At 38.0% G+C, this 17976-nt stretch overlaps 1 protein-coding gene across 3 annotated transcripts in view; it reads left to right on the top strand.

Moving 5' to 3' along the window:
* The window catches only part of cfap299 (cilia and flagella associated protein 299), a 131516-nt gene extending 115561 nt beyond the window's left edge, over nt 1-15955 (top strand). For 2 of the 3 annotated variants that reach the window (XM_023266035.3, XM_023266037.3), the window contains 2 exons: nt 1363-1492; nt 10493-15955. In XM_023266035.3, the coding sequence (XP_023121803.1) occupies nt 1363-1492; nt 10493-10585 (223 nt within the window). In that variant the 3' untranslated portion in view covers nt 10586-15955. Of the gene's footprint in view, nt 1-1362; nt 1493-1724; nt 7353-10492 lie in introns of those variants that run through there. The other variant, XM_023266036.3, reaches the window with a different exon arrangement.
* Nucleotides 15956-17976: the final 2021 nt, after the last annotated feature.

The following is a 17976-nucleotide window of genomic DNA, read 5'->3' on the forward strand; positions in this document are numbered from 1 at the left end:
CTGAGTTCTTTGTTTGTGTTGAAATGTGGCTCGGATTAAGAGGGGTACTTATGCACAAACAATAAAACACATTCAGGGCATAAGACCATAAAAAACAACAAGACAAGCACAGAATAAAAGGATACAGACAATAAAAACCAAAGTAAAACACATTTAATGTGCAAAAAGTCAATGTGCAAAGAGAAATATTAACTTCTACAAAAGTCATAAAGTGCAAAGAAACAATTGCCACCAATCTTTCATGTCAACTGCTAAATTAATCGTCAACTGTTTTGATGAATCAGTCAAGTCTTAATTCTTTGATTTCAGCTTCTTGAATATGAATATTTCTGGTTTCTTTCCCTTGTTTATGATAGTAAACTGAATATATTTGGGTTGTAAATGAAACAAGCCATTTGCAGGTGTTATTTTGGGCTTTGGGAAACACTAATAAACAGTTTTTGCCATTTTTGGACATTTTACAGACCAAATAATTTGAAAAATGAATGGACAATGGAACTAATCATCCCAGTGTACCAATGGTGAATATATCTAAAACAGTACTAAAATGCTCATCTTGTTCTCTCTTCTAGTTTTAGCATGAATGTAAAGCTGCTGCTAGCACCTGAAAACTCCAACTGTGTCTCATTTGTTGATTCTTTTGATTTTAAATGAACCCACCAGCTCAGTCTTGAAATAACCCACAGCCCAACCTAAAACAGAACATTTGATGCCCTTGAAAGTCGAGTTAAAATCAGTGACTGTTGAGAGTTTTGGCTTTGGACACGACAGAGGACCGGAGGAAAAGCAGAACACAACATAAGTGGCCATAAAGCTTTGTTTTCCTGGTTCACACAGCATTTCATCTAAAGCTGATCTGTTTTGGGCTATTTTTGCTTTACAACAGAAATATCTACCCATGTCACGGCACTCCCCCACGCTGCCTGAACACTACGGCCTGCATCCTTTCATTGAAATACAATGTGTTTCTCTGAAGCAATAAGTGAGCGTGTGTGTGGGCTCAGAAAAGCAAAAACAACCCAAAACACAAGGCAGCACAGTCAGTGCAACACAAAACTACCACTCATGTAGTTACCTCGCCATGTTGGGAAACTTTAAAAACAGCAAAAACGTCGTCCTTCCAAAAAATGTCTCCCCAAACAGCTTCGCTCCCATAAATTGTTATTATCACAAAAGGGGCTTTCAGGCAGTGAGCGGCTGCTGCCAGAACCTCCAGAGTTTCCCTTTTAAATGCAATGGCAGCTGTGTCATCGGGGTTTGTGGAGAAAGTAGAGATATCCAGCGAAAAGATTGGCAAAATCAGCAGTAATTCCACCCTAAAAACGCATCATCTAATGCATATTTCTGCACTTTTTCTTGCAGCTACTACAACTGGAAGACACGGGTGTCCACGTCCAACTCGAGCCCCAACTTCGAGGTGATTTACGACGACCCCAACGGCCTTCTCTTCAAGAACAAGAGGGACAAGAAGATTCTCAATGTGGACCCTCTGGTACGTTTTCTGTTGTTGTTGTTGCTGTTGTTTTGTTTTTAAGCCCAAACGGTCCAACTAATGAGATCAGGTCACCTGTTCCATGGCAGTAAAATGTTCTTAGACAAGCAAAAAGACTCGTTTCTGCACTTTTCCTACAACTAAAATGCATTCTAAATTATATTTTAGAAATGCATTTCTAGTTATTGCATTTTACCATTGATTTTACTGCTTTATTTTTGCTTCTTTTCAGACAGCCAATCATATTGTAGATGGGGCGGGACTTGTGACCCTGGTCACCCAGAAAATGGAGGAGAAGCTTCAAACGTAGTGAAAAGCTAGATATATTTCCTAACACTAACCAGTAATTCTGGTGTGTTAAAGTGCCTAACAAAAGCCTAAAACTCTCTCACAAAGTGTGATACTTTCCTAAATCTAACTATATAATTTTGATGCCAAAACTTAAGCAGAAAGCAAGTGAAAACCAAAATTAAAGAACATCAGAAACAAAAAACTAAATCCTGATGCTGAAGGTCTCTAGTCCATCAGGGGACACAAACTCTGGTCTAGTAAATTGGACTTTGTCACTATTTCAAACTGGCCGCCTTTTCTGTCCCGACGCAGGTCACAAATTATCTCCAAACTAAATTACATTTCTACAAAAACATATTAGAGAATGCAGTTTAGTTGTATTGAACTAGTTTTGTTGGGACAAGGTTGGACCAGGTATGTCTTTAAGAGATGATTTTGTTGTCCTTGTAGCTAAGGTGACTTTACTTTCTCCCACTGTTTCCAGTTTTAAGTGTAAAATGGTTGAAACTCTGCTTTTCCACGTCTCTTACAACTTTACTTGTTGACACGTTATTTCAGAAGAAGCCTTTACTGTAAAAGAAGTAGTTCAAGAGATAAAGAAATCAATGGGAAGTGGCGAAATCAAAATTAAAGAGCCACAGAAAAAGAAACTTAATCCTCAAACTGATGGTCTCTTGTCCATCAAGGGACACAAACTCTGGTCTTCTAACTCAGACTTTGTAGGTCTTTCAAACTCTCCACCACATCACAGTTTGTAAATTATTTCCAAACACAATAACATTCCCTTAAAGAAGCAATTGGGAATGCAATTCAGTTCTATTGGGATGTAGGTTTGTGGAGACCGAGCTGGCATAAATAAGTCTTTAAAAACTAATTTTGTTGTCCTTATAGCTCATTTATCTACAAATGCTGTTCATTTCACACCCTTACTGTCTCCAATTGTAACTGCAAAAGGTTGAAATTGTTCTTTTTATCATCTCTTCTAACCTTACAAGCTGACATGTTATTTCAGAAGAAGCTGAAACTCTAGTTGAAGAAAAAAAGAAATCAATAGATGGGAAAAAGAGAAAAACAGGCACAGAAAGCAAAACTTAATCCTGACACTGATGGTATCTTCTGTTGTAACTCTGATCTTCTAACTCAGACTTTGTCCCATTTTAAAACTGGCTTTTTCTGCCAAGTCACAGCAAAATAAAAATACAAATTAAAGTACAACAAAAAGACTGCTTTCAAGTATAATATTGAGGAACAGTAAAGATGTTCTTGGGGTTATTTAAGATGGATATAAGGTTTGAAGCAAATACGAATCAGTAGGCAATAAGGTCATCTTCATCCTTCTCTTTTTCAGACATTATTGTAAAGTTAATTAAAAAAATTAAAAAGTCATCAGCAACATCTTTCCAGAAGTGCTCTTCTGGTTTCTCTAGATAATGCACAAACCTCACAGTGACTTTTTGTTCAAACCAATATCCTCTAAAGAAAGAAGTAACACTGACTTTTAAAGGTGGTTTTTTGTGGATTATACAGGATATATTTATTTTTAAAATCCTTTTAGAACTATAAATCAAGACATATTATTGCTACAACATGCTATTCATTTCATATGGCTAATATTTTTTAAATTTTAACTGCAAAATGGTTGAAAGTCTTCTTTTTCACGTCTCTACCAACTTTACTAGATGACAAGTTCTTTCAGCAGAAGCCTTTACTGTAAAATAAGTAATTTAAGAGATAAAGAAATCAGTTGAAGGTGGAAAAATCAAAACTAAACAGCCACAGAAAACAAAACTTAATCCTGAAACTGATGGTTTCTTCTTCATTATGCAACGTAAACTCTGGTCTTCTAATTCGGCCTTCATCACTTTTTCAAATTGGCCTTTTCTGCCACTTTGCAGGTTGCAAATTATTTCCAAACAAAACTATGCCTTCCCTAAAAAAATATTTTGAGACTGCAGTTGTATCAGATTTAGGAGTATCTTTAAAAAAAAAAACTGATTCTGTTGTTCTTGTAGCTCATTTTCTCACAACATGCTGTTCATTTCATGCCTTTATTTTCCCCCACTGTCTCCAGATTTTACTGCAAAAATGTCAAAACTGTTCTTTTTCATGTCAACCTTACTAGCTGACGTGTAGAACAAAAAGTCTTTCCTACAAGTCTAAGAGGAGTAGTTTAAGAGATAAAGAAACCAGTGGGAGGTGGGAAGATATTTGCTTTCCACCTGCACAGAGATCGGAGGATCAAGGGGTCGAGACAGGTGCTTCCTCCAGACAGGGGCCCCGAAGAATAAAGACTGACAGCCCTGCTTTTTTTCCTCTCCAGTTTCCCTTCTTTGCTGGGGGGTAGGGAAGTAGCTGGTGGGGCTGGAACTATTTTGAAATTGCAGACAGAGCTGTGGGGACTGCGTTTTTGAGGCCAAGCGCTAAAATGGCAGCGCAGCGTTGGAGCTGTGGTCGAGCACCGCCCCGACCAGGCCGTCTATTAAAAACACAAGCCAAGGCAGAGGAAGCCAGACACAGCAAACCGCCCGAGTGCCCAGAAGAACCCAGCTCGGCTCAGCCCAGATTGGCTCGGCACGGAGCAGCACAGGACCCATCCGGCCTTTAACCCACCATGAGCTCACTTAGCTGCTCGGGGCGGCCGCAGATCCGCAGGGGGAATCTTCCAGAATCAGAGCTCAAATCGACTCATTTTTACCAGTTTGTTTGCTTTTCTGCCTTTGTTGTGATTAGTTTTTTCAGTTTGAGCGAAAAAAGTGGGTTGGGGCTGTCATATTTCTGTTTTGACAATAGCTTGGTTGACGTTAAAAGTAAAAACAGGAAGTTGCTTCAATGATACACAACCAGTCAAAAATTTTAGAACTCCCCAATGTTTCCAGTTTTCTATTGAAATTCAAGTAGTTCAAGTTCAATGAATAGCTTGAAATGGTACAAAGGTAAGTGGTGAACTGCCAGAGGTTAAAAAAAAGGTCAGATAACCCAAAACTGAAAAATAATGTACATTTCAGAATTATACAAAAAGGCCTTTTTCAGGGAACAAGAAAAGAACTTAAAGCTGTTCTGCACCAATGGAGGTTGATCAAACCTTGAAAGCTGGTGCTACCAAATCCTACAGGTGTCCCGACTTTTCTAGATTACTTCCAACTCCCTCTGTCTGGATAAAAGTAGTGGTGGAACACACCATGGAACCCTCCAGAGCATTGTTAGAACAGTATTGTACTGCAGAAACTAGTGTGCTGCTATAAAAATGGAGAGGAAAAGGCAATTAACAATAGAAGAGAGACAGACTAACTAAAGAAATGGTCTTAGACCCAAAGTTAGTCGGGGATCATAGTCCTGTGGTTATACACAACACTGCGATTGAGCGGGTTTCCAGTTACAGATACCTCGGGCTCCACATGGACAACAAGTTTACCTGGAGCACTTATGTTGATAGTCTGTGCTCTCGGCTCCAACAGCGGCTCTACTTTTTGCGCAGACTTAGGCTGTATGGAGTCAGCAGAAAGCTCATGTTCATGTTCTACCAGGCAGTGATTGAGAGTCTGCTAAGGTATGGCATGAATGCCTGGTATGGAAACCTGACTGTGCAGTCAAAAGCAAAATTACAAAGACAAATCAACAGCGCGATGAAAATCATGGGGGTGAAGAATCATCAGCCCCTCAATGCACTGTATGAGCAATCTGTTCTGAGACAGGCTGGGAAGATACTGGCTGAGCCCTCACATGTGCTCTATCCACAATATGATCTGCTACGCTCTGGGAGGAGATACAGGGTACATATGGGTTTGAAGAGATTTAAAAACTCCTTCTTGCCAAAATCAGTAATGCTTTTAAATAGGGACGCCTGAGAATCACTATGGTGTTGCATGTTTGATAACTTTTGTATTCTATGTGATGTATGATGTATGGAATATGTATAACTTTTTTTTTTGTTTGTTTGTTTTTTAAGGCACTTCGGCACAAGTCCAAGACAAATTTCCCTACGGGGACAATAAAGTATATCTTATCTTAGACCATCATAACACTTAAAAATGTAGGTCTTTCCTACAGAGAAACTGTGAAGAAAGTCAAGGTGTCAGTGAGTCCAGTTTTCTTCACCATCAAAAGGCTCAGAAACTGGAAGAAACTCTGACAGGAAGAGGTCTGGAAGACCCAAAGCCACAACAGAATCAGAAGACCAGTTTCTGAGAGTCAACATCTTCAAGCACAGCTTAATAGTGGTCCTAGTTAGAAGTCTCAGTTTCAACTTGAAAATCTGCCCAAAACAACTTGAATTGTGGCCAAAATAAAATGAAATCTCTCTAAAACAATCTAAAATGTGGCCAAAAATGGCTAAACTTGTCCAAAATTACTAAGAATTCTTCCAAAAATTATTTAAAATCTGTCTACAACAGCTTATAACCTTTTCAAAATGACCCAAAGTTGGTCAAAATTACTTAAAATGACTCAAAACCTGACAACAATGACTTAAATCCACCAAAAACAAAATAAATTGTGGCCAGAATAACACAAAATGTGTATAAAACAACCTAAAACGTGGCTGAAATGACAAAACCTGTCCAAAATTACTAAAAAATCTTTCAAAACAACTTAAATGTGGCCAGAATAACACCAAAACCTTTCCAAAATGATTGAAATATGTATAAAACAAGCTAAACTGTGGTTAAAATGGCAAAACCAAAGCCACAACAGAATCAGAAAACAAGTTTGTGAGAGTCAACATCTTGGTGATAGGAGCTCACAGGACAACAGCTTCAATCAGCTTCATAGTGGTCGTAGAAAGAAGTCTCAGTTTCAACTGTGAAGAGAAGACTTGGAGTTGCACGTTTGACAGGTGGAGTTGTAGCAAGAAAGCCATTTCTAAGACGTCACAATAAGAAAAAGACGCTTGCCTGGGCCATGAAACACCACCAATGGACTACTGAAGACTGGAAGAAGGTATTATGGACTGATGGATCAAAAATTTGATGTCGTCGGTTCATCACACAAGATTTTAGTACGCCGTCAAGGAGGAGAAAGGATGGTTCCTCAGTGTGGAACATCAACTGTCAGACATGGAGGAGGAAGTGTGATGATCTGGGGCTGTTCTGCTGGTTCCAGGGTCAGTTCTTGTACAGAGTGAGAGGAACCCTGAACCTAAACAGCTACCACAGCATTCTGCAGCACCATGCAGAACCCTCTGGTATGTTCTAGTTGGTCAGGGGTTCATCCTACAGCAAGATAATGATCCAGAACATCAGTCCAAGCTCTGCCAGAACTACGTTCGGATAAAAGAACCAGATGGTGAGCTTGAAAACATGGAGTTTCCAGCTCAGTCTCCAGACTTAAACCCCATGGAGCTGGTTTGGGATGAACTGGACAGAAGAGTGAAAGCAAAGCAAGCTACAAGAACCACACATTTATGGGAACGTCTGCAACAGAGTTGAGAAGAACTTTCTGAAGAATATTTGATTTCCATTGTGGAAAGAATGCTACAAGTGTGTTCAGCTGTTATATCTGCCAAAGGTGGTACTTTGAGTCAAAAGTTTAGAATACATTTTGGTTTCTAAATAGATTTTTCTTTTAAACTTTGTTTATTTGTTCTGTGCTTTCATTTCAGAGTACAATGAGACATTAACAAAAAATGGAACTTTTGGGGTGTTCTAAAACTTTTGACGGGTAGTGTATGTGATGGTTTCTGCAAAAATCTTCCAGATACAGAGCTAAAATCGACTCATTTTGGGTGGTTTGTTTGCTTTTCTGCCTTTGTCGCGACCAAATTGTTTCAGTTTAAGACAAAAAAGTTAGTCGGGGTTGTCATATTACTGTTATGACAATAGCTTGATTGACTTTTAAAGTAAAACAGGAAGTTAGTTAGATGATGCGTATTGGTTTCCACCAAAAATAGACGCTCACTGTTAACCAACATTTCCCTGTTTTTTCCTCCTTAATGCATCCATGAAGTCATTTTTTTTATCGCTCTATTTTTATTGACACTCCTTTTGAACTCCTGACTCACTTATTAGCAAACCCACAAGTGTGTCTGAGGTAAAAGTGTAAATTGAATGGCTGGCTATGGATCCACTCCCACCAGAAGCTTTTGACACACTTAGTCTTGAATAAATGCTCCCAGCTGGCAGCAGCTTCACATCTTAGCGGTGGGGCTGCGTCACTTTTTGACAGTCGCACTAACACAAAACATGTTGGAAAATGAACAGTCCCTGTCAAATTACGCTGCCTCCCCTTTAATATACCTGCTATTACAGAAAGACGTGTTCTGGATGTCTGTGGTTTGGTTTGATTGCTAACATGCTCCCTCTGGGCAGCTGTCACATTTTAAACCTGCTGTAAAGGCTTATTTTCTTAAAATTAAATCTAATGATTCTGTACAACAGGGGCTGCACAGTGGCGTAGTGGTTAGCACTTTCGCCTTGCAGCGAGAAGATCCCTGGTTCGCGTCCCGGCTTTCCCGGGATCTTTCTGCATGGAGTTTGCATGTTCTCCCTGTGCATGCGTGGGTTCTCTCCGGGTACTCCGGCTTCCTCCCACAGTCCAAAAATATGCTGAGGTTAATTGATTACTCTAAATTGCCCGTAGGTGTGAATGTGAGAGTGATTGTTTGTCTATATATGTAGCCCTGCGACAGACTGGTGACCTGTCCAGGGTGTCCCCTGCCTTCGCCCGAGTCAGCTGGGATAGGCTCCAGCACCCCCCGCGACCCTAGTGAGGAATAAGCGGTGTATAGATAATGGATGGATGGATGGATTCTGTACAACAGGAAAGGTGTTCCAATGAGAATTAAAATCACCTCTGTCTTATTATGCACATTTTGAAGTATTGCATTCAAAAAACATCAAAATTCAGAAAAACTTCGCCAATTTTGCAAAGAAAACACAAGTTGTTGCACACACTTGAGGTGTGTGGAAACACCTTTTCTATATAAATTATGATTTAGGGATTTATTGTACATGACTGATGATGTCTTCACCTTTGGATGGCATGAAACTTGGTTGATAGCAACCAGCATGAGAAAATAATTACAACTTCACCAACAAGCAAATAACAAGTTTTCAGCAAATAACTGGTTTAAAGCTTCTTCCATGCATAAATGGAGTCTATTCTACCCCACTACACTACACAGCCTAATTTATCCACTCAAAGCAGTGAAGTTTATTTGACTATTATATGTAAATATGGCTAATGTTGCTTTCAGATTTTTAGAACTTCTAACAGCCAACAGTAAAAATCTGAAAAAGTCACACAGATGCTCATATAAGCTGTGGTTTCATATGACTGTCGAGAGAATTTGAAGCAAATGTTTGGGAAAAAAAAAAATGCTTGCTACCATTAACTTCTTTGCTGTGAATAAACTGGGCTGAGTAGTATCGTTAGAGGATGGTGCTGTAGTTTACGTTACACATGGCTGGAATAAACAACATAAATGAAAGTGGAAACCAATCAGCTGTTTGCCAGAAAAAACTATTTTGAATATCTATGAGAGGAAAATAGAGAAAAGAATCAAGTTTCACGTATTTTTTATACTTGAAACAGTTGAAACTGAACACATACTTAGTTATAAATTCAAGTCACAAATGAGATTAAGTTTCATACATTTTATGTAAATATACTTTCAAACCACAATAACTGAAACATTGGAAATACTCTAAAAAAGTGAAACTGAATACTTCTCTACATTCAGTTTCAAGTGCTTCAAGTATTTTTTATACTTGAAACTGTTGAAACTGAATACACCCTTAGTCTTAAATTCAAGTAACAAATGAGACTATGTTTCATAAATTTTACTTAAAGTATTCAGTTTGAAGTGTTTGAAGTATTGAAAATACTTCAAACACTTCAAACTGAAGTATTGAAACATTGAATTATTGAAGTGAATTATTGAAACATTGAAAATACTCAAAAATAATTAAACCGAACACTTTTTTCCAGTTTCAAGTATTTTCAATATTTTCAGTTATTGATGGATTAAGAATACTTGAAATACCAGAAAAACTTGAAACCGAATACTTTTCTCCATTCAGTTCAAAGTATTTTCAGTACTTGAAACACTTGAAAGTGAATACTATCAAACTACAGTAACTGAAATATTCAAAATATTCGGAAAAAACTGAAACTGAATACTTTTTCTCCATTCAGTTTTAAGTATTCAGTTTCAAGTATTTTCAATATTTTCCATTATTGGTGGATTAAGAATACTTGAAATACCAGAAAAACATGAAACTGAATACTTTTCTCCATTCAGTTTCAAGTATTTCAGGTATTTTCAGTACTTGAAATACTTGAAATTGAAAATTTTAAAACTCTAGCAACTGAAACATTGAAAATCCCAGAAAACCCTCTTTTCTCCATTCAGTTACAAATATTCCATGAATTTAAGACAATGAAAGAAGCAGCTACTCAGTTATGGGAGTTAAATATTCACTATGTCAAAACGTACTGAAAAAGTTGTTTCCATTTCCTGTCGTGTTTAAAGTCTTCATCAGAAAAGACAAAAAGAACCTCAAGTGTCCATAAAACCTGTTTGCAAAATTAGGGCAGTTTTTTTCAAATTTTGCTGTTTTTGTCGACTTGTTCTGATGCAATACTTCAAAATGTGCATAAAATAAACACATAAACACAGGTGTGTGTGGATGAAATTCAGTTTGCATTGAGTGTGAACGTATCTCCATCCAAACCAAGGCCTACTAACTGGTGTAACTCTGTGCTGGGTTTCAGTCGGGCCCCGGGGAGGACTCCAGCAGGACATTCCTGCAGTCGGACCTCTACGTCCATGTCGTCATCTACGACCACAACATCAGGACGGCCTGAGCTTCAGAGGCTGCTACATATGGCTCGTATTGGACAGCGCTGGAAGCCTCTAATTTGAGCGAGTTGCTGCAGTCGCACCATCATTTACAAACTGTTCCCCTCATATCACGCATGCCATCTGGGTGGAGGTGCTGCAGCAGGAAGAAAAAAGAAAGAAATGGCTGTAAACTGAGGATTCCCAGAGGAAGAAGGGGATGGACTCGAGCGGCAAAGTTTCCGTTTCCCAAATTCATTTTTATTCCAGACGTGTTCTGGATATCTGTGGTCAGGTTTGATTGCTAACATGCTCCCACTGTGGCAGCTGTCACATTTTAAACCTGCTGGAAAAGATTTTTCTTTTTTAAATTAAGATTAAATCTAAAGATTTTTCATTCTCTTACAGATAAAAGAGACGCCTTAACTCATCTAATTCTCTGAAAGAAAACAAGTTCACAAGATAACAAACCTACATTTTTGTTACAGTGCAAACATTCATAAGCTACTGAATACTTTCATTACTTTGATAACTGAAATATTTAAAATACTCAAAAAACTGAAACTGAATACTTTTCTCCATTCAGTTTCAAGTATTCAGATTCAAGTAGTTTCAATATTTTAAGTTATTGATGGACAAAAATACTTGAAGTAACAAAAACTTGAGACTGAATATTTTCCTCTATTTAGTTTCAAGTATTTCAGGTATTTTCTGTACTTGAAAGACTTGAAACTGAATACTTTCAAAATATAGTAACTGAAATATTGAAAATACTCGAAAAAATTGAAACTCAATATTTGTCTGTCCATTGGAAAAGGTGTTCCAATGAGAATTAAAGTCAACTCTGTGTCTTATTATGCGTATTTTGAGGTATTGCATCAGAAACGGGTAATAAGAATCGCAAAATTCAAAAGAACTTCCCCAATTTTGCAAAAAAACAGAAGTTTCTACACTCGCTGAATGTGTTTTTTTGTCTTTTTTAAACACAATTAATGCACTTTACCATTGATGGAAACACCTTTTCCATATAAATTGTGACTCAGGGGATCATTTTACACCTTTGGATGCCATGATACATGGTTGATACCAGCTGATATGAGAAAATAATTACAGCTCCACCAAATAAAAACCATTCCTGAAGACATTTCTTCACTTGTCTCTCATAGATGCCCAACTTTTGTTTCTTCATCTTGTTTGAGGTTTTTCAGTAGTTGGCAATGCTTTTTCCATGCATAAAAGGAGTCATTCCTACCCCATTTTGACAACACTGCACAGCCTAATTTATTTAGTGAAGACCGAGGCCCACTTTTTTTTTTTTTGGTTTCCCCCAATCCAGCAGTCTCAGTTAGCGGCAAAAACCTGCAGAGGGACCCCAGGCTGGTCCCAGCGTTGGGCCTGGCATGTTTTGGGCTGTTTGTCTAAACAAATTAAAGGCGTAAGAGCTTTGAAAGATGATGGGGGTTGCTTTTATGTCCTCCCCCAGGCTGCGGTAGCTCCAATTGGACTGGAAGAGTGGGTAATGGGCTTAAAGCATTCCGCATGTTCCCAGATGCAAGGAACACTTTGCAGGACATCAAAGTGCTCTATCATTTACATATTAGTCTTCTTTTAATGGAGGACGAATCCACGAATAGTCCTCTGTCAGAGTTATTAAGGAAGCATGGAAGACTTTCAGCAACTTGCTCCCTTTTAATTTCTGGATTTGCTGTTGGTATCCAAACACATGGTGGGAATCAGTCTCACCACAAGCATCATTGTCTCTCTCTATAAGGTAACAAATTACAGGGTCTTCTTTGTTATTTGTTCTTAAGTTTGTTTTCTGTAGACTCTGCAGACACGTACTTGGGGATTGGGGATGGGGTGGGGGGTGCACTTTTTCCACTTGGTCACAAAGAAACATCCTGCACATTAAACAAGTCTTTGGAGGCATTTTTGTACAGTTCTAACCATCAAGTACAGCATCCACTTAGACAAGCTGTTTTAACATTTAATAGTTGAGTTTGACTCTGGAATTAAAATTACAGATCGCAAAAACCTCATTTTGACGAATTACACTGTAACTAGTCAGAATTTTTACTCCAGACATCTAAGACATGATTGCAACGAGTCAAAACGACAACTCTAATCGAGTTTTGACCTTTTAAAAATAATAGCTGCAGATATTCCAGACGATGTTAAGATCAGTCTGAATTGTTATAATGATGTTTCTTGTATGCGACTTCCAACTGGAAAGTATTTAAACTGTGTTAGCTCATCAATGAAGAGTTTGTGGAGAACCAGAGCTTGATTCATCAGAGACTTGTGGTCAAAATGTACCAGGATTTGAAAGTAAATCTTGTCATATGGGTTTACAGTTGCAGTGCCATAGTATGTTGGAAAAGCAAGCGGCCTCAACCTCCGACTTGCCATAGTTGTTGACAAAACTACAGATACCTGCAACGTCAAAACTTCTGTTCGAGACATCAGTAATTACACAGAATTCCATTTTAAGACGTCTACAGCGTCATTCTGACTAGTTCAAACTTAAGATATCTAAAAAGAACGATGTAGATACCATGAACTATGGATATACACTACTGTTCAAACGGGAGTCACTTAGAAATGTCCTTACTATTGAAAGAAAAGCATTTTTTTTCAATGAAGATAACATTAAATGGATCAGAAATCCAGTCTAGACATTGTTAATGTGATAAAAAAAACAAACAAACATGAAATTGTCTGGGTGACCCCAAACTTCTGAACGGTAGTGTATATAGATATCTGCAACGTGATTAACTGAGTCAAAATTCCAAGTCTAACATCTATATTTAAGCTTTCTGTAGTTCATGGTTGAATTCCAATTCAATATTTCAACAACGTTATATCTAAAAGTGACAATGTAGGTACCTTGACTTTAGGGGAATGAAAGATCTTGAACTGGAATTCCAACTAGTCATAATATTGTCAATTGCAGATATCTGTAATGAGAAAAGCCCATTAACATGAGAAGTAAAAGTGGCGGCATTTATCATGGAATCAGTGTCGATGTGGATTTTGGAACTTGGAATAATTACATTAAGGATATCTGCAACACATATCCAGTCTAGCTATTTAATGCTAAACCAGGTTGCTGTACGTCTTGGTGCAGTTCTAATCACGCAGTAAAATATCCACTTTTATACTTACATCAACTTTACGCATATAGATTACTACCCAAAGGATAGTACAAAAATGTGGTTGCACTGCTACAAAAAATGTAGGTTTGTTGTCTTGTGAACTTGCTTTTTTTCAAAGAATTAGATGAGTTAAGGCATCTGTTTTGTCTGTAAGATAATGAAAATGTAGCCAGAAGCTGGTTAGCTTAACCACAGGAGGTTTGTTCCCATTTGCTCCCGGTCCGGTCTGGGATCTTGGTGCGAGTTCAGCCCAGATTATTTGGGAATTTGAAGAAACATTTGACGCTGCTCACAACCTTATCGGCCCAATGATGTCAAAAGTGTTTGATATTTAGGACTTAGGATCAGGATGATTATAGTTCTCATGCTACCACCCAGACGTTGTAGCCCTTAAGGCTAACGTTAGCTACAGATAACTAATCGTTAAAATCTCACTAAAGAATATATAAACTGTATTTACCACATCTCGCCAACCATTTTCTCCAAACTAGTTTTGTTTTTCTTTCACTGTCACTATTGTTAGTAGTTTTATTAGTGTAACATCAAGTTGTTACACAAAAGCCTCCATTTTGTTTGCATCTTTGGCCACGTAAAATGTCCTCTCTCTAGCACAGTAATTTTAATAATATCCTTTAGTGTATAAAGCACTATTATTCTTCAAATCTTTTACTGTTTGAATATATGGAATTTGATAGAATAATAGCTGTGAAGTGTCCTCATATGTGTTTGGTGCAACCTGATTTCAAAATCTGTTAAAACTTTAGCTTAGCATAAAGACTGACAACAGAGAGTATAGTTATCATGCCACCACCCAGAGCAGTGGACATTGTAGCCCTTAAGGCTAACGTTAGCTACAGATACTAAAGCTAATAGCTAAAATGTCACTAAACAATAGATAAACTTTGTTGACCACATCTCCCCAACCATTTTCTCCTCCAGATTAGTTTAGCCTTCTGTTTTTCTTTCTTTCTTGCTATTATTAGTAGTTTTATTAGTGTAGCATCAAGTTGTTGCACCACAGTCTCCATTTTGTTTACATCTACTTCCCCGTGAAATCTGCTCCATCTGGCACATTAATTTTTAATCTTAATACTGTCCTGTAGTATGTGAAGTGTCAGTATTTCATTTCCTTTATCTTTATTATTCAGAAGAGTATCTGTGAAATAAGTTTCTCTTTATGTGTGTGATGCAACTGATTTCAAAATCTGTTAGCATTTTAAAAGTTTAGCTTAGCGCAATGACTGAAAAAACTGAAACAGCTAGCCTCTCTACAGATAATTAGCATCTTAAATCACAGTTCTGGTTGTATAAGTGTCCATTCTGCATTGGATTGTTCGGGCCGTTGTTTAGCATTTATATATTACACACAAGAGATTAGTTTTCAATTTCTCATCAAACTCTCCACAAGAAAGCAAACAAGCACATTTCCCAAAACTGTTGATTTAAGCTGTGATATTTATCATCCCCCTCGTATTTATTTCCCACTGATTTTTCCCCGAAAGTCACCAAGTTCAAACTAATTATTTCATTCTAACACAAACATCTCGATATCGGAGTGGCTTCCCAACGGCTGCATCTGTTTATCTGATTTCACCGGATTGGACCCGGTTGGCCTCATTACAACAATATGTGTGGTGACATTTGTGGATTTAGGTTCTGGTTCTGTGAAAGCTCTGGTTTCGGATTGTCATTTGTCAATCTGATGCTTTATTCTTTCAGACATTTTTTTGATAATTAAGAAAATGCGAGCCTGTTTTGGGTTGTACAAATTGATGAAAGTGTGGTGCTGTGTTAATGTCTCTCCTTTCTCTGTGTTTTTGTAGCATGTTTTTAATCACATGTATACATTTTTGCAGCTGTTTCTGTCAAAAGTGCTTAGAAAAAGATGTTTTCTTTTATGGTTTTTTCTCAACAAAACTAGCCGCACTGATGAATTTGAGAAGCACAAACGGCATATTGACCACCTGATCACCTTCCTACCTGCCCTGCTTTGTGTTTCTAATGTGCTGGAGGTAAAAACTCAAACTGAACTGGTGGTAATTGAACACCTCGCCCTTATTTCCAGCTGTTTACGGCTGTAGTTCATTCATGTGGCCAGGTAACGGTGCACCTGCCCATCAAAACAGAAAAAAGCAGTTTAGAATGCCAGTGGATTGCCAAATAAATGTGTTGCTCATTAAATGTTTTTTTTTTATATAAAAGACCAAACGTCAGATAAATAAATAAAAATCAGTGGACGGATCACGTGCACGTAAATAGTAATGATTTCACAATAAAGTCCAAGTTAAATGGTAATATCCCCCTTCATTTCATTTATTGGGCTTTTAAGCTGTTGGGGTTTTCACTGAAGCGTGGTTTTATTAGCTTGAGGCCTGACTTGCCCCTAATATACACAACATGAGGTAAAGAGGTGGATTCAGACTCAACTGGGCAGATTTTCCACCAAACAAGCTCAGTTTTACCTTAATTTGGTGTCTTTTTCTGTGCAGTTTAATTCGCATCTTCTCGTGTTTGAGGAGCAACTTTTGAGCCTCAGATGGATGCTAACAAATTAGCCAAGATTAGAGACGACAGTGACGATAAATTGACAAATAAGCTTTATTTTTTTGGCATTTTTACAGTAGCGAGAGGCAGAAAATGCAGCAAACAAGAGCAGGGGAATTACATCAGAGGAAGATCAGAGCAGGTCAGGAGTCAAATTGCTTGAACCCATGTGGTAAGCACACGAGTACACAACTTTTGACAACTGTAGTAATTTTATTGGGCACCAAAATGACAAGATATTGAGTAGATTAAGGCATTCTATTAGCATTAGCACGGACCTTATGAGGGCTGCTAAGAGTGAAGCTGCCCAGACAATACAACGATAAAGTCAAATGAAACTATGGTCTGACATGTAAAATCTGATGCAAAATCCAAAAATAAATGTAAAAAGGTGCCATTTAAATATTTATTTAGCACAAAAAGCACAATATGGTTGATTTTTCAACACAGTAGTAAAAATAACAGCAAAACAACCCAAAAAAGGCAGAAAATTGCAGTAGAATGACACAACTTTGTGGTCGCTTTCACAATCAGTCATTTTTTTGTGTAGAAAAGAGCTGCAGCTACAGTTTAAAGTCTAAATATTACAGCTACACTGTTGTTTGGAGTTTTTCCTTTTCTGCTTCAGGATTTAAGACACAAGAACAACATTTTCTGATGAGATGCTGATGTGGTCTTTTGATTAATGAGCTAGTTCTTCCACAGGAGAAGCTGTAGCTCCGATATCATCAGATATGGAACATTTCTCCTTCATCAATCTGTGCTGTCATTTAGGCAACGGTCATTTTAACATTAATGTTTCTCGTAGCTTCATTCAGACATATAAACTGTATAATTCAAACATTTAAAAAGCAAAACAATGCAAAAAAAATCAACAGTGAAACATTCGAACACTGTCTTTTGCTCTCTGGGATGTTTTTGGATCAATTTTAGGGCAGAAATGTGGAAAAACTCTTCACCAAATTGTTTCACACAACGATTAATGTGACTTTATGTAGTTTAGACTTGTGCCACGTTGGAAATGATAAGGAAATTCTACTTGATCCACCTAATAAGAGACTTTTACTTGCACTTTTGCTGAAACCCCAACCCCTGGCACGCTAACATGCATGAAAACTCCACCTGTCCCCAGCTAATTTCAACTTCTCTGACTTTAATAATTGTATTCATTGTTAATTCTTGTGACTCTTTTCTGTTTTTGAGGAGCATCAGCAGCATTTTCCACGTTTGCACCTTGAAAAATCACTCATCTCATTATAAACCCACTCTGCTCCATTAAATAAGGTTTTAATCTATTTTTTCACTTTATTTTAAATATTCTAAATTGGATAAGAGTTTGTTTATCACTGTTTTTCTGCCTAATGGGCTGTAGGTGTGAAGAAAACTACCCTGTTTGATAGAGTCTCTTCATTTGGCTCTTCTTTGTTTACGCTGATGCTCTGCTGCTCATCTCCCCCCACTTTGAAGGGGTTAAATCCGTGCAGCCTGTTGACTGCTGCTACGAGGGGACATGGCATGCTAATATTATTGCCATCAGATGTCCAAGGGCGGGGAAATGCCCTAATCATTTCCTCCCGAGTGCCCCTGAAAGAGAAGCCCAGTGGCGGGGGGCGGGAGGGGGCGCCTGGGTGGGGTGTTTAAACCCTGGCACGATGGGCTGTTTTGGAGGGGGGGAGGCGGGGAACAGTACAGCATCCGGATCGGACCGTGATGGTACA

The sequence above is a fragment of the Amphiprion ocellaris genome, chromosome 6, assembly GCF_022539595.1.
Source record: "Amphiprion ocellaris isolate individual 3 ecotype Okinawa chromosome 6, ASM2253959v1, whole genome shotgun sequence".
Lineage (NCBI taxonomy): Eukaryota > Metazoa > Chordata > Actinopteri > Pomacentridae > Amphiprion > Amphiprion ocellaris.